Below are 22,514 nucleotides of genomic sequence, written 5' to 3' on the forward strand. Positions count from 1 at the left end.
GCCCTTCTGGGTTTTAATATTATATTTGTATATAATAATTGAATTGTTGTTTACTCATCATATTGGTTGCTGGTGTTATGCTGGCTATTTCTTGATATTTTTGGACAGCTACTTTAATAATTCATCGAATATAAGGAAAGACAAATTGACAATATGCAGCCTTTGCCTGTTGTTTTTGCTTTATTTTCCTTACAATTCCTTAAGCCAGCTAAATGTAGCTAGCTTCCACCTAGGGTGAAAAAAAACCCCACATACACGTTAATTAATATAAAACTGACTGAATTGTAATAATAGCTGTTAGCATCATACTGCGTTTGTGTTTTGGTGTGCTTCGTGTTTTGGCTTTTGGTGGAGCAGAGACGACGCCCGATTGCTAGCTTAGCGGTTGTTAGCTTAGCTTAGCTAGCAACCGCCGCCATTACCAGCCGACTTTAGCTAGCTTTTGACGCTACTGCAGGCCTGGAGGTTTGACGATATCACCTCGGGTAATTTGACGTTTTATGTTTAAGATTGATTGATAGAAATCAGCTGTACCTTTCAAAGTTAGTCTAGATGAGTCTAATTCATCTCAAAATCAGTTTGCATCGTAAAACGAACGGTCCACTTTTCCGCAAGCTAACGCGACAGCTTGTGGCTAGCAGGGCTTGCGTCCAGTGATGCTAAGGGGACATATTTAGGATAACGTAGCTGCCTATTGCCGCATATTTACCTGTATAAAATGGCATTATAAACAGTGGCGACTATACAAAATATGGGCGAATTAATCTAGCTACCGTTAACGATAGAGCAGCAGTCAGTGCTAGCTAATCAAACATTCATACCGTTCCAACGTTACTATTGACACTCGTTTGGGGGGTGCAGGTGCATTTAACGTCGATATAATGAAACTGTTAACAGATCTACATAGTGAATTAGGATATAACCGTGTGTGTGCGAACCTTTTTGATATTGTAAACACGGGTCAACATCCCGATGCCTCGGTCGTTGAGGATGGTGAGCTTTTCTGCCAGTTTCTGCTGGCTGGGCTGGATCACTCCCCGAGACATCTTCTCGCTGTTTCGGTTCCCAATTCAATCCAGAAAAAAAATCACAAATCTCCGCAGCCTCTGGTTCGTAAAAGGAAGAAAGAATGAAGTTGTGTGATTTACGCAGTTATTAGATTTCGCCCATGTTCAGATATTCGGGGACAGCAGCTTCCTGTACTCCACCCCACCGTCTCCCTGCCTATTTTTTTTTTCTTTTTTTCTCGGTCACAGGGATGATGAGGAGTTGTCCTGGTTTTCACAACGAGGCTGGCTCCTGCTGCGTTCATGTACCCTCGTTAATAGTAAACCTCAGGCCCACATGTACCCTAATTGGTATATGGTCGATATGCCATTATTAAAAATCTAATTTGGGTGTCTGATAAACAGCGGTGGAAAGCAACTAAGTACATTCACGCAAGTATTGTACTTAAGTGCTAGTCTCAGATACTTGTGCTGATATACAATACATACAGGATATAAAGGCATTTTTCACGAATGCAAAATAATAACCGTTAAGACAACTTCCCCCACAGTCAGTGGAGTAGAAGTAGAAAGTAGCATACAACGGAAATACTCAAGTATCTCACAATTGTGTTTAAGTACTGTATGAGTATTATGAGTAGACATTTTCCAGTACTACACTGAATGGATCTACAATTAAACATCCTTTTAGTTATAATAAAGATAAACTGTTGGTCACAAGACCACAATAAAATACCATGTGAGGCCACTAATAAATGAGAGGCCACTTGTGTTTACAACATGACAACATTCATCAGAACATGAATTCACAAATCACACAAATCACACTTATGCTGTTTTTTTGGGGGGTTTCCAGTCTGTTTTCATGTTTTGTTGCACCATAAAAAAATCAGCATACACAAGCTTGGCATATTAAGTTCCTATGGATAATATACTCAAACGTCTCTTTGTTAAGTTAAAGAAACACACAGACAGAAACACATACAAATGTATTTGCTAATAAATTAGCACTATGATCAGCATTATCAGCCACACCCTGAGCACAGTGCCCAGTGAAGACGCATCATTAACTATTTTGCTGTGAACACTTGAACGCATCACATTGTTGACGCAGCTTCCGCCTCAGCTGTCAGTTCTGTGTGGAGCCTTCATTGCTGCTACACTAGCTCACACGGTTTTTATCCTATATTAACGACTGTTGCTGTAATCAGCGATGATCTAACTCGCTGCAGGATTTTGGTCTAATTCAATACATTTAGACCAGGTGGGTGCACGAAGCTGGAAATCTAAAAAGACAAAGGTCCGTGATTTTGTTCACGATCATTTATTATCTGCAGTATACACCTTAATGCCCACGTTTCAATTCAACATTTCACTGTTCACCGTGCATGGGTTAGCTGTTTAGAGTAAAAAAAGGCAACAAAAAGTTACGTTCACACCATTTAAGGCTTTCATAAAACTGTAAGGGAAAATCTGCTTCAGTAAACAGAGTTAAAGGTATTGTGAGAGGATACAACTTAGCAATTACTCTATGAATAATCTGATTATCTGACCATTTAATTTGCCTCTACCTTGCTGGATAGAAACATGTCATCTTGGTCTGTTTAACCAAAGAGTCTCTGGTTCTTTTCAGCTGAGGCCTGTAAACCTTGGTGTGATGCATTCGCTGGCTCAGGAGATCCAGGGCTTCTCCAAAAAATGTCTGAGGAAACAGTGCACTCACGTTACCACGGTAACAGGCAAGAGGCTGCTGGAGAGGAGGGGTGAAGGAAGAGAGGGAGAGGAGCACGTTGAAGAGCTGGAGGAGGAAGGCGGATGTGGATTTGTAGAAGATAAGAGTCTGGACCTTCAAGTTGGTGTTGTTAGACCCTTTCTACTGCTGGGTAATATACAAGTGATACTTCTACTACTACTACTTCTACTACTTCTATTACTACTACTACTACTACTACTACTACTACAACAAGTGCTAGTCTACTTTTGTTTTTAACTTTGATTTAGCATAGACTCCCTGCTCGACACTTACCCGTATACTTTCACCATTATTTTCACTATTATTGTTACCATCTGTGCTGCTGGGTCATTCCGTGTCATTTCATCAAATTTCTGAAAATCTTCCCACCTGACCATCTCAGAATGTCCTGAAAAAATTCAAGTACAAAGACACACTTGTCAATAAGACAAATCCAAAATATTAGGTCTCTACTGTCAATAGTTTTCTCATGAAACATCATTGAATGAAGGGTAGTTTAGACGGTTTTTGGCATCATACTCTGAAAAGCCATTTTTAAACAGCAATGTCTGGAAAACTATCTCACCTGTGGCCTTCAAAATTTCTACAGTGTATATCTGTTACTAATAGCCTCCAGACATGAAATATCAGGGGTGTAGCTGAGCTCAATGATAACCTAGTATGGTAGGTACTTAAAATGTGGCTTGTTGAAATAAAGTAGTACATTTGAAAAGTGGCTGAGCTCCCATTTTTGCAGATAAAAGACTTCTATCACTTCTGCCTCTATCTCTGGGGTTAGCTTAAACATTCTACACAATATGGTTTCTCTTAGATTATTAGTTTCACAGATATTAAGGCTCAAAAATGGAAGTAAACACATCTTTGCCCAACTTCAGAGTCATATTCCAAAAAACTGACAACACGTATCAGGTCCAAACTTACTTTTTTTGAAAGATCATATTCTTGTTAAAATCATATTTCAAAATTGGGAGGGTGTTTTGCCTCAATTTGTCGCAGTGATTTTTTAAAATCCTGATATTGGTGGGGTTTTTGTGGCCGTTTTTGGTACTGCATGTCTTATTATCCTACAAGTAAACATCACAGCAGGGCAATTCAATTGCGTTTTTTACCATTTACCAAAGACTTACATGTGACTAAATGTTACTGATAAATTTAGCCTTACAAAAACATTAAAATGTAGCACAGTTGTAGTTACAGAGGCAATAAGTTCTTAGATGTGAGTTGAACATGGTGAAAGCAGCTTTTAATGTCTTATGAACAAATATAGCATAATATTGAAGACTGTACATTTTGTCATACTTTAAGTATATAAATTACACAACCAAATCAAATAATAATCTTAATTTGAGCATAAAGATTTTACATTACAGTAGAAACGTCTCCAAAGTTTGATATTGAATAACAGTTTGTCTCTATGCTCACTATGAGACAATATGTGAGTTATGATCAGAAATGGTGGATAGGAAGTATCAGAGATGTTTCAGATCAAGATGAAGATGTACTGGTTCAGTTCATGCACCCACATGGCCCTGCCAAGAGTTTCTACTGGCCAAGAAGAGAAGATGTGCAATGTCTCACTGCAGCATAGAATTGCAAGATTTGACGTTCCCTCTACAGAAACTGGGCGCATGTATACCATCAAAAAAGATGAGCACAACAGAGCAGAGATGTACATTAGACAATTTCTAAAGTGACTGCCAAATTAATGAATGTGACGAAGGAATTGGATCTAAAAGAGGAAAAATGTGTGATCCCTCATAGTGAGCATAGAGACAAACTGTTATTCAATATCAAACTTTGGAGACTTTTGTACTGTAATGTAAAATATTATGCTCAAATTAAGATTAATATTTGATTTGGTTGTGGTATTTATATAATTAAAGTATGACAAAATGTACAGTCTTCAATATTATGCTATTTTTGTTTATTATTATTATTATTAAAAGCTGCTTTCACCATGTTTAACTCACATTCAAGGACTTATTGCCTCTGTAACTACAACTGTGCTACATTTTAATGTTTTCGTAAGGCTAAATTTATCAGTAACATTTAGTCACATGTAAGTCTTTGGTAAATGGTAAAAACACAATTGAATTGCCCTCCCGTGATGTTTACTGGTAGGCTGTTAGGACATGCAGTACCAAAACCAGCCACAAAAACCCCACCAATATCAGCATTTTAAAAAATCACTGCGACAAAATGAGGCAAAACACCCTCCTGATTTTTTAATATGATTTTAACAAGAATATGATCTTTCAAAAAAAGTAAGTTTGGACCTGATACGTGTTGTCAGTTTTTTGGAATATGACTCTGAAGTTGGGCAAAGATGTGTTAACTTCCATTTTTGAGCCTTAATATCTGTGAAACTAATAATCTAAGAGAAACCATATTTTGTAGAATGTTTAAGCTAACACCAGAGATAGAGGCAGAAGTGATAGAAGTCTTTTATCTGCAAAAATGGGAGCTCAGCCACTCTTCAAATGTACTACTTTATTTCAACAAGCCACATTTTAAGTACCTACCATACTAGGTTATCATTGAGCTACACCCCTGATATTTCATGTCTGGAGGCTATTACAGATATACACTGTAGAAATTTTGAAGGCCACAGGTGAGATAGTTTTCCAGATAATGCCGTTTAAAAATGGCTTTTCAGAGTATGATGCCAAAAACCGTCTAAACTACCCTTCATTCAATGATGTTTCATGAGAAAACTGTTGACAGTAGAGACCTAATATTTTGGATTTGTCCTACTAACAAGTGTGTCTTTGTACTCAATTTTTTTCAGGACATTCTGAGATGGTCAGGTGGGAGGCATTTGATGAAATGACACGGAATGACCCTGCTGCTACCAACTGCACTTACTTACTGCCAGTATACCTGTCATAATGACGATAACTGTCTAATTTGAATGTATTGTTTGTTTTGTACTTTTCTTTATTCACTATGTCCTTGCGTGTTCAGAAAGGCGCCTTTAAATACAATGCATTATTATTTGTTTTATTATTATAACTAATTCTACTACTTTACTACCACTGTTATATACTACTCATATCTATATCCTACTACCACTGTTGGAACAATAACCATGATCACAACTGCTAATATTCTCTTGGATCCGCAACTTCAATAACAACTAAAATGTAACTTTTCATGACATAATATCTAAAAAAAAAGGATAGCTGCAGTAATTAGAGTGTCTGTTGTAACATATCCTGAACTGAGCAGCTTTTTCAGAGATGTTGACCTTATTTCACAGCCTTCTTCATCATAGAACTAGCTGCTTTCCACTCCTGGCTACTGTGCTACTCCTGCTGTCATAAAACACCCCTCACCACTGCTACTACTATTAGTACTGCTGCTGTTACTGCAACTATTACGACAGCTGCTACTAGTACTGCCAGTAGTCTCAAAGTGTCTCTTCAGTATTCCAGTCCACTCATTATAAATGAATAAAATCCATATAAGAATGTAATTAATGTCATTAATTTTGACATAAGGAGCATGGTGACCTACCCCTCAGCCAGAGGACGCAGGTTGACAACCCAATATGTCAGCATGAGTCCATCCTGCCGAAGTGTCCTTGAGCCTGACATTGAATCCCCTCGCAGCTCTGGGGTGCCGTTTGCTTCAGTAGCTTACGCTGTGCTTTGACCTCACTGCAGGAGAGATTTAAAGGGAGAATTTCTCAGCAGGGATCAATAAAATATTACATCTGTTAGGCTCGATAGAGGTGATTCTTTCCTGTGCAGTGGGTCGCTTTTAATAGCATTAAGCTGTAATTTCCCTGTTGTGACACCTTACAGGATCAGGTCGGTTTGCAGTAAAGCACCTGGTTGATTTGATTTGACAGGTTTTCTCCAATGTTTTAATGATTCCTTGTCATGATTCTGAATCTCCGACGGTGGTACAATGGAGACACTTTTTGATTTGCTTGGGTTTTCTTTCTTTTGTCCAAGCCTCATTCCACTTGGCAGGCAGCCTTTTCTGTCTGCGATGCTCTTGTTACAGTTGTCACATTATGTATATATATATGCCCGGTGAGACTGGAGGTGATTTCCTCTCTGTGTACTTTGTGCACCCTCTGCTCTCTTTAGCACTACGAGTTCAGTGTTTCTGATGCTAATAATTATTCTCCCATCCTTTGGTAAATGCCAGGGATGGTTATTACCTTTCCATTGGTATAAATATGACCATTCCCCATGGACTTGCAGCACTTGTTTACAACAAAATTAATGAATTACTAATAAAGCATATGGCCACTGTCCAATGCTTTCTAGCTGAGAGTTAGATGAGAATATTGATACCCATATTTGTTTGTTAATTATGAAGCTTTAAACAGGAAATAGTTAGCTTAGCCTAGCTTAAAGACTACAGGGAAACAAAACAAAATCAACCTACCATCAACTCATACCCAGCAAACGGTGCGCTAAGAATTTCATTATAGAGTAGAACTCGTTATACATATAGGGCAAACATTTATTATGAAAAAATAAATATTTGATTCAGATAAAACATCAAGATACATATTTATTTAATTTTATATTAACTGGACAAGAACAATATGTTATTCTAACACGATAAGTCAATGTAGAGGCAGAAGGTGATTTTTAAGGCTTTGTTGAGCAAATAAAGTATTTATTATGATTTCTAAATATAGAATTTCAAGATACTTTTAATAACATTTGCTATTCAGTATGATCTGCCATCTGTTGTTCAGCAGATTGAATTTGCTGCCATGTCACACTTATATGTGGAAATGTGGTAGAAATCCTGGCATTCCTGCATCTTTTCACAGATGTGTCAGTTTAAATCTTTTCCTTTTACACTGATGAGGCATACGGGCCGGAGCTGGCTTATTTCCAAAGACACTCTATCCTTCGGATTTAGATTTACTCCCCAACACCATGCATTTTGCATTATGTGAAAGTGGATTGGCTACTGCAAATATTGCTACTTTGAAGGCAAGCGAGTATCCACTCTGGAAATCTGAAGGAAGCCCTGCCATCATACTGTTTCCTGTCTCTTTCACGTAATTATCCTGCTATTTGTGAAGAGCTGTTTGAGGAATTGAAAGAGACTGTGTTTTAACTGTCTCCTTCAATGATTATGTGACTTTTCTGAGCAGAAACAGCCGTCTAGGTTGTCTTGCTATGTGATCTTTCTCATTTTAATTCCTTAAAGTAATTAAAGACCCGCTTCCCCTGCTGCATTAGTCATTCTAACTGTTGTCGTGAAAACGCCTCTGCTCACTCTTCTTCATGAAAATCATAAACTTCTTTTTCTGCAGCTGTAGATAATATTAGAAGTTTATTTCAGCAGCTTTCAATCCTAGCCTTGTGCTACACAAATCACATGCACATCTTTTTATTTCTGTAGCTGTAAGCCATTTCAATGTTGGTTCCTGCTGACTGATGTCTTCCCTCCGTGTTGTTTTCTGTCTGAATGTTTTCCTACTAAGTGATATAGGTGCAGTGATAATCCTGCACAATTTGATTTCTGCTGCCAACGTTTTACACTGAATTGACTGTTTTAAAACATCTCAATGTTTATGTGTGACATATTTCTTTGTGAGACACTAGTTGTTCCCTGGCAGTGGTGGCAGAAGAACGATACTTTACTTAAGTAAAGGATGATACCCCATTACCCCATTATAAGTAAAAGTACAGAATTATTATCAGCAAAATATATTAAAACCAAACCACCACTACTCATTATGTAAGAATGGTTCCTTTCAAAGTATTTTTTCATTTTAATTATAGGATATTATAATATTCTGGTTTTATATTTAATTAATTCATACATGCAAAAACAATTGAATATTGTAGTTCGTCAAAGTGGAGTTCTTTGTATACTATGGTGTAATAAATGTAGTGGAGTGAAAAGTACAATATTTCCCTGTGAAATTAAGTAGAAGTAGAAAGTGACATAAAATGGAAATTCTCATGTAGCACAAGTATGACAAAAGTGTAGTTAATAAATGGTACTTGAGTAAATGATCAGTTAATCTATTGACTGTATGTGTGAATAAGCGATCAATAGTCCACAACATGTCAGAAAATATAAAAAAAGGGTTTTCAAATGTTCCTAAATCCTAGGGAGACATCTTCAGATCGCCAAATATCACCAAATATTCAATAACTAGCATATGAATTATTGAGCTATGGCCAAAAATGTGTTTTCTGAGGTCAAACCAAATTCGAAACACTTCATCCTTGAGTCCAGGTGGACGTTTGTGCCGAATTTCAATAAACTCCCTCCGGGTGTTCCTGGAAGAACGGGACAGATGCACGGATGACAAAACCTGAAAACGTGATGCCTGTGGCCATGGCTGTCATCTGTGTGGAGGCATGAAAACAACAACAAAAAATAGCAAATCCTCACATTTTAGCTGGAACCAGACAATGTTTGGCACTTTTGTTTGATAAATGACTTAAAAGATGAATCAGTGATTACAGTTTGAACAAAACCAGCTGCATCATCATCATCATCATTATAACGCTGATAGTACCGTACAGCCACATTATGTGGTACATTTGGTTTCCCTCATGCAACAAAACCAACAAATATTCATGTGAGCATTTGATCATTTTATAAGGGAGCAGTTCTTGTCAGCCTGCTGGAAGCGGTGTTGAATAGATATGTTTTGGTAAGCAGAGGCATGCCCTCCAGTCTGTCTTCTCATCAAGTTGTTTCTGCCTTTTCAGCCTCTCAGGATGCAGCCCACGACATTGACACCCTGCAGAGATATAAGGTCAGTAAAGAGGGATCAATAGAGCGGGCATGCCCTTGCCTTGTTGCAATGCTAGTGACAAGAGATTAGAGGCGGCCATGTAGGTGTGCTGTCCCTCGGCAACAGCCAGCCAATAGCCAGAGGAGCTCCGTGAGTCGTGCAGTGACAGTTTAGCTCAGCAGAGGGAGTAAATGATTACAGTAAATCTCAGCGCTGCTCCTCCACATCAGAGAAATGTGACGACTCCTCTCTGCAGTGGCTGCTCCCGGGCAGGAGCACATTGCTGCCTGTGCAGTCTCAGGATGATGAATTGGAGAGATTACAAATACCATCACTTCCTGTTTCTGGGATGAATACTTGACTTCCTGATAACTGAACCAGATAGCTAATGTGAGCTCAGATAGGACAGTAGTCTCAAAGGATAATTTAGAAAAAGGATCTGTTCTTACCAGTAGAAAATAGAAATATATTCACTGGTATCTCAATAAAAAGACATGAGCATTGTCATTTTTTCAGCGATTCTAATATTGTCCAGGCTTCAGACTTCGTCTTTGACTTCTCCACATCCACCAAATGTGTCTTTTCTGTATCCTGTTACCTCAACAGTTGAGGATGACTCCAGTTTTAGTTTCTTAATAACTTCACAGCATTTGCCGCTCTTAGTTTCTCCACCAAAATCTTTAGTTATGGGTAAGCAATAAAGAAAATGTATACCATCTGCATTACAGAAGTCGGAAAACCACTTCTATTTCAGCTGGTGGACCCAAATTACATCATCAATCATTATGTGTTTTGCTTCACTGACTAATTACGACATAACTTGATTTGAGAACACACCTGCGAACATGGCAGAGGCACAGAATGATCAGAAACATGGTGTCCAGGTGTCCCAAAAACATGGATATGCTATATATCTAAGTATTTATTATGCTGTATATGAAGATAAGTCATTTTATTCTATTTCTAGGTTGTTTTAACATGGTTGAGAACAATGTTGAAATTGAAATGAAAATACTGTCTGTTGATCAAAGAGCATACTTAGTTAAGTCATGCAAACTACCTGCATAAATATAAATTCATAAATAAACAGATAAGCAGGATTTTCCAAAGGCGTGATCACTATGAGGGTATGTGTGGAAACACACTCATTTAGTGATGAAACATGGTCTGCATCCTCTGTTCTTATGGAAGGGAAAGGCTGCCATTATTCTATCTTTTAAACAAATCCAACAAACTAAAACCAACATCTCTCAGTACTTCCTAACTTGCAAGCAAATGTTACTCACATCAGTAAATAGCATTTTTGTGGTGGGACTATTTTCTGCTGTGCATTAATACACATTTTGTGCTTAAGTGAATATTTGAGGCAGCAGGACGCTGTATATATGTGTGTGTTTGAGTCAAAAATAAACGTGTGTATTCGTTGTAATGAAGGTAATGTCCGCCAGTGCAACAGTGTGGCTCACTGGTGGTGTTTTAGTGGATCAATGTACAGTGTTAGTTTAGTCTTTTCATGGAGTTTGTTGACAATCACAAAATGTGTAGAAGAAACATATCCTCCAACTTGTGGAAAAGGATGTTAGATGTTACAAGCAGACCAAAGGCAGATGTAGAGGAGGAGAGAATTTAGCCCTCTGAGGTAAGCACCATTTAAGTGAGAGTAGACAGATACTGCAGAGTGAATTGGAGCCATCTGTCTTCTTTCCCGTTCCCCCCTCCCTCCTTTTCTCCCTCTTTCCTCTCCATCTTTCTGCGTAAACCCTTTTCTTGCTCTGTCTTTCTGCCCTCTCGCTCAGTCACATTGGGGTTGTGTCATGCCATCAATATGGCTGACAGAATATCTCTCTTGCCAAAGCCAAAAGAGCCTTTAAAACAAGTCAATGCTCAGGGGTCATTTGCTCAAGGAGTGTCGTGTGTCTCTTTCTCCCTGTCAGGTGTCTCATGTGCTAAATGTGGCCTATGGAGTCACTAATCTGTTACCAGATCAATTGGTTTATAAGACGCTGGAGATCCTGGACCTCCCGGACACTGACATCACTTCGTATCTTGGAGAATGCAGTTCCTTCATAGATCAGGCACGAGAAAAGGTACACACATTCATTTAAAATCATTCTTTCAATCAGATTTTACATTTGAAGCGGTTTTTGTACTGATTAAACAAATATATTATTGAGCGAGCTTTAATGGTGCTGTTAGGTTTTGTTAGCTTAAAGCTCGCCGTTTCCCTCCCATTTCAACTCTTTATGCTAAGCTAAGTTACTACTGAAGATGGTTTCACATTTCCAGTACAGACATTAAAATGGAAAATTAATTTTCACACCAGTCCCTGTGAGAAAGAACAGAATGGCATTTCCCAAAATCTTGAATTATTTCTTTAAGACAAAATACAGGAATATCATCAGTATAAAAAGTGAAAGACTCTTTCAGTCTTGCGCATTTTCTTATTCTATTAATAGTCTATTAATATTAATAATTCTTTTGATTCTGTTTCTTTTAAGAAAAGCAGCATTTTAGTGTTTAGTTTGTTGGGATGGAACTAATTTAAACTACTTTATATAATGTCCTATATTAATACGCAAAAACGCATAATATTTAATATGCTCATTATATATTTTTTAAAATCTTAATCAGTGGAGCGCCTTATCGACACAGTCAACAAATAAATGTAGTGGAATAAAAACTATAGAAAATACAAATACACTTCTACTTTAGTCAATGTACTGAGTCCTTTTTATTCAGAAAAATGCACACACACACACACACACACACACACACACACCGATCACACATTAAACCTCTTAAAACATTGATTTTAGGCTCATGTAGCCTAAAAATCCCGTCTTTTATATCGGTCGGCTAATTGAACATGTCAGTGTGCACACGCAGCTATTCTGCTACCTCACTGCGACGCATTTCCATACATCTGCAGCAGTCAGTTATCTGTACCTCAGCACAAATGCAAGGCGGGTGGCCGTGATACCTATCAGAAGACCATGCTGGAGTAATTTAATGTTAACAGCTTACACTGTTTCCCCTCAGTCAGTTCATGTGCTGTATGTAATACTTTTAAGGGATTATTGCCAGGCAGAGCATTTATTTCCTCTGTGTGTGTGTCTGGAGATTGACCGTAAGCAGAACATAATGTGATGTGTGCACTGATATGAAAACACTCAACTCGAGCGCAATGAAATAACAGCAAAACAAGAAACCAAACTAAATTAAGTCTCCGTGTTCGCTCTGATGGATTATCGTGCTCAGGCAATTTTCAGTTTGTAGAGTAGAAGTTTACTGTTTTTTTTTACTAAAAGGAAGGAAAATGAGGGCTGATACGTGACTGCAGACACCAGCACAAATAATATAAAGCAGCAGTGTTTTTGATGGATGGAAACTTATTAAAGACCGATGTCATTCTTTCTTGAAACAGCCTCTCTGTATGTTCTGTATGTACTTGGTTTGATTGTATTTCACCCGGAGGAACTGCCTGATTGGGTCATCTTTTGAAATGAAAGCATAGATAGCAATGATAACATGTCAATTACAGCAAGCAAAGCACCGCACGTGTGTGTGCAGCCAAAGCTAATTAAAATCTCCCGTCCCTCTGTGGGTATTAATTGACATGTAGAATCAAAAATGTGCTTACAGGTTCTGTTCTGCTGCACCATCTCAGACAGAAAAGAGACTTTATTCTGTGATGGGAGGCTCCATGATGAATAAAAGAGACAAATGTGTCAATATGCCGAGCTTCAGATCTGAGCCGTGGGTCTGCACACGTTGTATAAAGATGTGGCTGAAAAAAAAAATCATTTCCAGCCAGGCACTCTAGGCTGTAAAATAATTACATCAATATTAATATTAATCATATCGCAAATTTTGACACACACAAGCCACAGAAGGGGATTTATTCCGTCTCAACTTGCTCGACATATTCTGACTAATGCTCCTTTCAGAGGTGTTGGAAAGTCAGCAATTACAGAGTTTTCGTGAGGAAAAGTGCAGCGAAATTACTCTTCAAGCTGTGATTATTTTCAATCTATCGGATGTCATGTCAACATGCTGAACAGTACACTCTCATTTATTAGAACATGTTTATCATTTTTGAAAAGACAAAAGAGGAGACAATTTCAATTTCATGTGATGATGTTTTGAGGCAACAGCCTCTAAAAAACAAAACTCCCCAGTACAACAGAGGTGGATGTTTAAATGTCACTTTTTAAATGCTTTGAGCAAAACAAATTAAATTCCATTTGCCCCTGTTGTATTGTGGCAGGAATCACAGAGATTGATGCCTCTAAAGCTCAGCAGATTAAATCAATTGGGGATAGAAAATACAAAAAAGCCATGTTCTTTCTCAGATTCTTCCTAATATGACCATTTGAACATGTGGAAGGTTTATTTAAAAACCACTCCTGTTTTATATTTGCTCTCTCCTTGTCTTGTCTCACACCCACTCTCTCTGTCCACAGGACGGCGTGGTGCTAGTCCACTGTAACGCAGGCGTATCGCGCTCTACCTCCATCGTCATCGGCTACCTGATGTTGAGGGAGGGGCTGTCATTTGATGATGCATACAACCAGGTGAAGCAAGCGAGGCCCTCAATTCGCCCAAATCCCGGCTTCTACCAGAAACTACAATGCTACAAACCTTAAAGCGACGTACATTTTTTGTTGTTGTCTTGGCACCAGAAACAAGCTGTAAACACAACACATATATCACATATCAGTGACCATTTCAGATAATAAGGTGAACTTGTTAGCAGAAAGTAGAGTAATCACTCTATTTCAAGCTTTGTTTTGGTCTCCACCAACTCTTGAGGGAAATATCTGGACCATTAGCTGCTAAACGATCCGCTACCTTCACCAGCTAGCCTCTAAGTGTGTCCGTCTGCCATTTGGTGCTGAGCAGGTAGCATAAACCCAGTTTTTAGAGCCCATTTTTACTGAAAACAGCTGGCTATAAGACTGAACCAAATCAGGAAAGTTTCAGGCCGTGAAACCAAAACAATGAGCGGCTTCGTCTGCTGGTTCTTTATTTTTGAAAGATTATAATAATATATCATTAAATATGGAGGATTTAATCACATTTCAGCAGGAAGATACTTAATTCTCCAATGTCCCACTGAACATAGTTTAGAAAGAAATACAATGCGGAAACAATGTGATGACAGATTTGCTCAAAATAATTTCAACATAGGAACAATGTGCCAGATGTACTTTATGTTCATATGCGTGTTGAGTGTGTCATGTCTAAAAATAGAGTAAGCCACAGAAAAACTATCTGCATTTCATTCCACCATTTAAAAAAAAGGAACTGATTTCCTATTAGACTTGTTCATTATCGAGGCACTTGTTTCCTTTGCAGTATAGATTGTGTTCTAATTAAAGACGTACCACGTTTTCCCGAGGTTCAACTTGATTTCTTTCTCAACTACACAAGCAGATACATCATCAACCATAATGATTACCTCCGCTGCTGCATTGTCCCTATCAATTTCACAACTTTGCAAAGTTGATGCACTAACCTCGCTCCCTTGAAATAATTAGCCTGTAATTAGCTTGTTAGTTAATGAGGGAGAATCCATTTGGCTCACATGCTAATCAACAAATAGCGCTGGGACAAGCTCGTAACGCTGCAAACTCCCAGCACACAAAGGTATCATATTCTCCTCCACACTGTTTAAAATGGAGATGTAGTCTATAGGGCAGACATTTGTTTGTTGTTCACCCAGCTGAGAGCATTCGCTGGTTATTATTGTATTCATGAATGTCCCCGGTGTTGGAGGTGACAGACCAATCTACAGAGGTGCAGACATGCTGCATGCTTATCTGTACTGAAAACCCAAATACATTAGTGCACATTATCAATTAATCAATCAGAAAATACATGCTCCGGGTAACACACTAATCTCAAAAATTACAGGGAAATAAAATTGGCATCCCGCAACCACAAAATTACCAATATTTAACTGGAGTAATGAAATATCACTACTTCAGCAGATGTCTAGAGTTGTCTGATTTAAAAAAGAAATAGTAAGTTTTCAGACTGAACTAGTGAATCAGTACAAGAATACCTACAGTATCAATAATGACAATGTCATAATGTTTACTTACCTAAAAACGTCTTATTCAGGATTCAGTTGTACTTAGCTCCAAACTCTCATTTCACCTCTGTTAAAAAAAACATGTCAAGGCTTCAAAACCGCCATACTCAAACCAATGGGCGACATCACAGTGATGGTCGGTTCTTGTATTAAATATTAAGCTAAAAGAAATGTTATACGCACTAACTGATTTTTTCCTATACTAACTGCTAAAGCAGTAAAGTATACTGATTAGTATGCACAGTATAGAATGACTATGCAAGATGGATTTGGGACACAGCTATAATGTTGTTAGCTGCTTAACAAGGGACAACTGTACAACCATTATCATTATTGCAATTTGATGTATTAACTCTCAAAAAGACATGTGGGCTGGATCCTTCTTCTCATTAGAGTGTATTTGTCCCCCCTCTTAAAAGTGCAGCTCTGCTGTTTGTGTTAGTTGCAGGCTGTCTTTGCTCAGGGGAAGCAGAGAGGTGGAGGTTGATTCTCTGCCAGAGACTTTGAGGAGGAGATACGTTCTGCCAAATTGGTTGCAATTCCTACTAGTCCCATAAAGGTCATAGATTATTTAACACGCCTTTAAAGCAACGGACTGATTACAACAGAGCAGGTCTCTGTCTGTCACTGTTAATGACTAAATATTTAGGGCCTTTTTTTTTCCCAATAAATGTACACAACCCCGCTTGTTATAGTCTTACGTCGGAAAAAATATTGAACCAGTGTGTTACTAATGGCGACAGTGCCAGTATGCACTCTGTGACAGCATTTGAGTGTTGGCCTTTTCTTTGGTGTTGTTCAATGGTGTATCACTGAAGAGTATCTGCTACGAAGCCAACTGGGTTTCCCCTGACATTTTTGTGACATTTTGCCGTCTGGAAGTGACGGCCCACAGTATGGCACAAGCTGTCCCATCTGCAAGGTCTCATGGGGTCCACCACTATCTCAGTCTGAGAATAGTCTCAGTATGAGAATATTAACAGGCAGCGAGAGGTAGGTTACATACAGGATGTTGAATAATTCCCCCTAAAGCAGTACAGCGTTGTCTAGCCTGTTGGCTTTCATTAGATCTGATGAACTACAGCAGCAAACAATGGAGAACCCTTTTTCTTTAAAAAAAAAACTAAAAAGCATCCCAAACACGAATCACATGCCCACGAAAAAAAAACACAAATCCAGTCACAAACTCACCATAAATACAAACATAAATGTGTTTCTTTCTCTGTGCTTATAGCTGCATGTATGCCATCTGCATTTAGAAAAGTGCACATTATCAAATGTAATTCATACATGAATTGTTGTGTACGAATGTATCTGTTGAAGTCATCAGTGTTTTTCAAGAACATGTCAGCTTCCTGTTAATGGGCATCCCTCCATCATCTCTCCCTTCATCCATCCACCCACCCCTCCATCCATCCATCCATCATCCATCCACCCCTCCATCCATCCATCCATCCCTCCATCCATCATCCATCCCTCCATCCATCTACCCCTCCACCCCTCACTCCATCCATCCCTTCATCCATCCATCCATCCCTCACTCCATCCATCCATCCTCCATCGCTCCATCCATCCCTCACTCCATCCATCCTTCCTCCATCCCTCACTCCATCCATCCATCCATCCCTCCATCCATCCACCCCTCCATCCCTCACTCCATCCATCCATCCTCCATCCATCCACCCCTCCATCCATCCCTCACTCCATCCATCCATCCTCCATCCATCCACCCCTCCATCCCTCACTCCATCCATCCATCCTCCATCCATCCACCCCTCCATCCCTCACTCCATCCATCCATCCTCCATCCATCCACCCCTCCATCCCTCACTCCATCCATCCATCCTCCATCCATCCACCCCTCCATCCATCCCTCACTCCATCCATCCATCCATCCCTCCATCCATCCACCCCTCCATCCATCCCTCACTCCATCCATCCTTCCTCCATCCCTCACTCCATCCATCCATCCATCCATCCCTCCATCCATCCACCCCTCCATCCCTCACTCCATCCATCCATCCTCCATCCATCCACCCCTCCATCCATCCCTCACTCCATCCATCCATCCTCCATCCATCCCTCACTCCATCCACCGCTCCATCCCTCACTCCATCCATCCATCCATCCTCCATCCCTCATTCTATCCACCCCTCCATCCCTCACTCCATCCATCCATCCATCCTCCATCCCTCCATCCATCCACCCCTCCATCCATCCCTCACTCCATCCATCCATCCTCCATCCCTCCATCCATCCACCCCTCCATCCATCCCTCACTCCATCCATCCATCCTCCATCCATCCCTGACTCCATCTATCCATCCTCCATCCCTCCATCCATCCCTCACTCCATCCATCCATCCTCCATCCCTCCATCCCTCCATCCATCCATCCATCCTCCATCCCTCCATCCATCGCTCCATCATTATATAATTCAATTATGTTGGGGTTTTTTTTGCAAAACATAAAACTTCTAAAACTTCCATCATAATATACAGATGAGTGACAAATTCAATGGAAGCACAATTAATGAGTGGGGAAACTAGGAGAAACATAAGAAATACAGATGCCTGAAACACAAAATTAGAGAATATTTTTGGGAAGAACTCATCCATCCAGCAGATATTTGGAGACTCGGGGGAATTGACACACGATTGAACCACCACTTTACTAATTCACTTCATGTTGGTTTTCCCTTTAATTTGCCATCCATCAGTACGCCCCTCTTCAAAGATGTTTAACTACACTTCCAAAATCATCCGCTCCAGTCATCACCAAGAAACAGCAATAAAACCTGTTAACTGTATTTCCTCCACATTAATGTGAAGATTAATCCACATTATGTGAACATTACCATTATTTCTGTTATTGTTATCCTGTGGGTGTGATATATTATTAATTAAGCTAGGCATTCTTTTAACACACACTATTATTATAGTACATGTTTCAATGATTTTCTTATTCTTTCCCAACCCCCTGATAGGAATTAAACATATCTCCCATTATCTTACCATTATATTGACTAACCAAACATAAATTCTACATACACAAAACGTACAGAATGGGATAAAAGGGTAAAGTCAGTGTATATATTTCCCCTGGTATCCCATTCTGTGTGTTTTATTTATAGAAATAAAACTAATTGATGCATATGTACAGTATAAACTAATGCATAAAGCACCAGAAGAATTGACCAGGGAGAATAAAGTTAGGTTTGTAATCGTGTAAAATTAATCTAGTGGAGCCGATGGGAGGGTTTTAAGCTTATTGCAGTATTGGATCATGGGACCCAAAGTAGAACATTTTTTTTTATCAGATAAGCCTCTTACTGTGTGCTTTATTTTCTCAAAGCTCAACAAGAATATTCGGCCACTAAACCAGAGAGATGCTCTGGGGGGTCTTGACAATTTCCTGTCGAGGAAAATCCTCCTTCAAGCCAACACCGATGCAAATGTAGTAATTCAGAGTCACTCAGCGAGAAACACAAGCCAGGATTTGTTTTGTTTCTTGCTGAATGAAATCTAAGTGGAACACCAGAAAATAAGCAATATCAGCAATGGGCTTAGGTTCTACATGCAGTACGTGTTTACCATGGAGATTCAGGAATGGAGGGGACAGAATCCAAATAATGTGTGTGTGGTTTCTGCTGGAACGACTCAATTAATGCTGGATCCTATAATAATAGTAAAGGATGGTAAACCTACAATTGTGTGCACTTTAACAGAAAGTGTGTTAGTGCAGTGAAGCCTTGCAGGTTGTCCTTCTTGCAAAAGGTCATCAGGTGCAATTTTACCTAATGAAGTCCAGCTGGGCAATCACCAGGAGGCATGTGCACATTAAGGATATTTTTTGTTGTTGTTGCACAAAGACAAAATATAGTACACACTGCTACTTTCTAGCTTTAGCTTCTAAGTAAAAGTGAAGGTGAGAGCACACCCTAACTGACAAATTACATGAGGATAATATTCCCTGTCACTCAATGACTGAATATCACATCAACATTTAATTAAAAAGTACAGCATGAACCACGCAAGAGTTTAATCAACCCTGAAATATTCTGGTGAATCAAAAATGTGAATGCACTTTTATTTGATTTTTTAAGTTTGCAAACCTTCTTCATATTATTTATTCAACATGTATTATGATTCCTCCGGGATTATAGAGTGCATGTTTTTTGTCAGTGATGTATGCAAGTTATTTAAGGCATTAAGGTAAAAAAAAAAAAAAATCTGATTGTCTTCATCTGAAATTGTTTTCTCTATTTCTGGATCTGGCGTGTAATAATGCCTTTGTGGGCATAGCTGTAAGCAATGACACATTATAAATGTATTCATAGAACGCTGTGCTTCAGTTAACAAATAAATCAAGGGCAAACATGCAAAACACACACACACACACACACACACACACACACACACACACACACACACACACACACACACACACACACACACACACACACACACACACACACACATTACAAAAGCAACACTTCTGAATTAAACAACAAAAGCAAACATTGTTTGTAACTGCCCTTTCGAATGACATGTACGAGTCTATTAGCCTTCCAAAACCATTACAAACCAATTCTATTATGCCATGATGATATGGTTATGGTTATGGTTTGGTTAGTCTTAGGCACAAAAAACAACTCAGTTCGCTAAGTTAAGGGAACATTCGACATCATGATTAAAATAATACATAGGAGGTTACGTTTAGAGGAAACAGGAAAGAAACAGCTGTCTCCCGTTATCCTACCCAGACTTTGTAATACTATAATAGCATCATCTGACTTCCCTGAAAAGATTGTTTATGGTTTTTGTCCAAAATCGCTCACTCATTCCTTACTCCCCGTCCTCTCTATGCACTGATAGGGATCTCATCAGCGAAATTGATACTTTCGGACACAACCCGGGTCATTTTCTCTGCCCCGATAATCACATCACTGCTGTGGCACAAATAAAATGTGCCAGATCAACAGCAGCTGGTGGAGCGTCCATAATATATACTGACATCATTTTTATGTAGTAAATTCATATGTTGCCTCTTATTGAAATGCTGTCACTGAATGTAAGTTCCCCAGCAGTGATGCCTCTTATATGTCTGGGCTTTTATTGTGAAAGGTAAAAGCAGAAGGTGCTAGCTGTGGAGCGATAAGCATGTTTTCCCCCAATTGAGTAAATAAACACAAAGTACTTTTTGGACATTTGTGTTGTGATGCGCTGCTCTGCTCACATTAAATATAATATTTCAAGCCACAACTATCTGTTGCTCTCTCTACTCTCTTCTGTCCGCCAATTTCCCTTCAACGCAATGCATGAAGGAACATTTCACACATTCACACGTTTTTATAGAAGACTGACTGATTTAAAGAGACAGTACTACAACAGAGTGTTTCACAGAGGTTGGACACAATATGAAAAAGATAATGTGTTTTTTGAACTTTAAAGCATGTAAGAAACACCAAATATGAACCTGAAAACGTGATATGATATGTTTCCCTATAACCTTAACCAAGAAGTTGCCTCAACATAGTGAAACTTTAATCACAGAGGTGGGAGATCAGAAAATGCTCAATCATTTATGGTCAAAATATCAATAATTTTGCAAGGCAATGACAAACAACATTTTTTGTAGTAAAAGGCACAATAAGTAGGATTTGTCAGTGATTCAAAGTTGGCCCCTCCTCCCCGGGGTTACGGTGCTCGCCAGCAGGTGAAAGCCAACGCCAGATTCACTCTCATTTTAAATGAGCTTCGCCCGCTTGGCATTACACCTCGATTTGAGTTTTTTTCAGTACCTTCCTCTTGGATAAGTGGAACGTTCTGCTCGCTACATTTTTAAAGAGGTTGACGCACAGAAACATCCCGAACACGGTAAAATAAGCAAACAAAGGCAGAGGGAAGTGTGCTGCAGATACAGACACCACCACACACTGTTTTTTAAAAGAAGATCCTACTCATTGTACCTTTAAGGTGTGAAGACCTGCGTTATTCCTTGTTGATGTCATGTGCACAGTGAAAATGAAAATGCTTTGTTTTGCTTGTTTGTTTTCATCATCTGAATTCTGAGTAGTCAATAAGATGGAGCCAAGCTTTTCATTAAAGTGAAACGAGCACACAAGGTGCTTTAATTAATTATAGACACAAATCCATAATTCATCCGTTGTGCTTTTGGGGAGGTTTTGGAAACAGAGAACGGTCTCGAAAAGTCCTGAAAACACACCAATAATATTAGTATACGTCTTTTAAATTTGAGACAACCAAACTTTGCTATTAAGGAGAGTTTAATCCAGTTTTGCTGAAATAAATGCATGATTGCTCTGATTACTACAGTGGGCTCATAATCAACATTTCCAGAAGGGAAACAGGATTACAAACAGAGCCAGGATTGGTAGGACAAAGATAAGACAATATTTGATAAGCTAAAAAGGATGGTGAAACTGAAAGACCAACCTCTTTTTCCAGGAGAAATTTGTATCTAACTATTGTACTTTATTTCTCTATTATCTCCCTTTAGAGGAAAATAGACGTATATGCATTCAAAGGATTAACTGGAGTGCAGTGAATATCAGAGATTACTGTATGTATATTCTCTAAAATGAACTGTAATTTCTTATTTATTACAAAGAGTGACCCTCTTTAGCTTTGTAGCAGAAAAGTAAACTGTACTGAATACCCAAAATGTCTTCTCTAGTTTAGGGAGAGTTAAATGTACCTTTATTTCTAACCATCGTGGTTTGTGGTGATTCTCTGTATGAGTCAGCATTTTACTGGCACCAAACAGAAAAAGTCTAAATGTTGCATTTCTGTCAATCTTCTGTTAATCACAGCAACTGTTGCAGACTGCGACCAAAACTACGAGCAGTAGCTTTCCCGTCGGCGCTTGAAAGCTTCGTCCACAAATAGTATCACTTGTGACG

The 22,514-nt window shown here is 38.9% G+C and overlaps 2 protein-coding genes across 8 annotated transcripts in view; one reads left to right on the forward strand and one right to left on the reverse strand.

Annotated features, from left to right (window-relative positions):
* nckap1 (NCK-associated protein 1) overlaps window positions 1–1,212 on the reverse strand; it is a 32,256-nt gene extending 31,044 nt beyond the window's left edge. For all 4 annotated transcript variants that reach the window (XM_084021043.1, XM_084021042.1, XM_084021041.1 and 1 more), the window contains exon 1: window positions 939–1,212. In XM_084021043.1, coding sequence (XP_083877169.1) covers window positions 939–1,046 — 108 coding nt within the window. In that variant the 5' untranslated portion in view covers window positions 1,047–1,212. The remainder of the gene's footprint in view (window positions 1–938) is intronic.
* On the forward strand, window positions 448–15,250 carry LOC311020837 (dual specificity protein phosphatase 19-like). 4 transcript variants are annotated; one of them, XM_084021056.1, is made up of 5 exons: window positions 448–485; window positions 2,641–2,890; window positions 9,468–9,514; window positions 11,428–11,580; window positions 13,957–15,250. In XM_084021056.1, the coding sequence occupies exons 2-5, from the start codon at window positions 2,665–2,667 to the stop codon at window positions 14,137–14,139; spliced, it is 609 nt and encodes a 202-aa protein (XP_083877182.1). In that variant the 5' UTR covers window positions 448–485; window positions 2,641–2,664; the 3' UTR covers window positions 14,140–15,250. The 4 variants fall into 4 exon arrangements, with proteins under 4 accessions (XP_083877182.1, XP_083877180.1, XP_083877179.1 ...); XM_084021054.1 differs by lacking the exon at window positions 448–485 and adding an exon at window positions 2,136–2,271; XM_084021053.1 differs by lacking the exon at window positions 448–485 and adding an exon at window positions 2,146–2,307.
* The last annotated feature ends 7,264 nt before the right edge of the window (window positions 15,251–22,514 follow it).

The sequence above is a fragment of the Eutrigla gurnardus genome, assembly GCF_963514095.1.
Source record: "Eutrigla gurnardus genome assembly, chromosome: 11".
NCBI lineage: Eukaryota > Metazoa > Chordata > Actinopteri > Perciformes > Triglidae > Eutrigla > Eutrigla gurnardus.

What these genes read in the sequence shown, in the direction of transcription:
- LOC311020837 (XM_084021056.1), top strand. Translation starts at nt 2,665, where the DNA reads ATGCATTCGCTGGCTCAGGAGATCCAGGGCTTCTCCAAAAAATGTCTG. An exon ending in TAGACCCTTTCTACTGCTGG is followed by an intron (nt 2,891 to 9,467) that starts GTAATATACAAG and finishes CTGCCTTTTCAG; the next exon opens with CCTCTCAGGATGCAGCCCAC. An exon ending in ACACCCTGCAGAGATATAAG is followed by an intron (nt 9,515 to 11,427) that starts GTCAGTAAAGAG and finishes TCTCCCTGTCAG; the next exon opens with GTGTCTCATGTGCTAAATGT.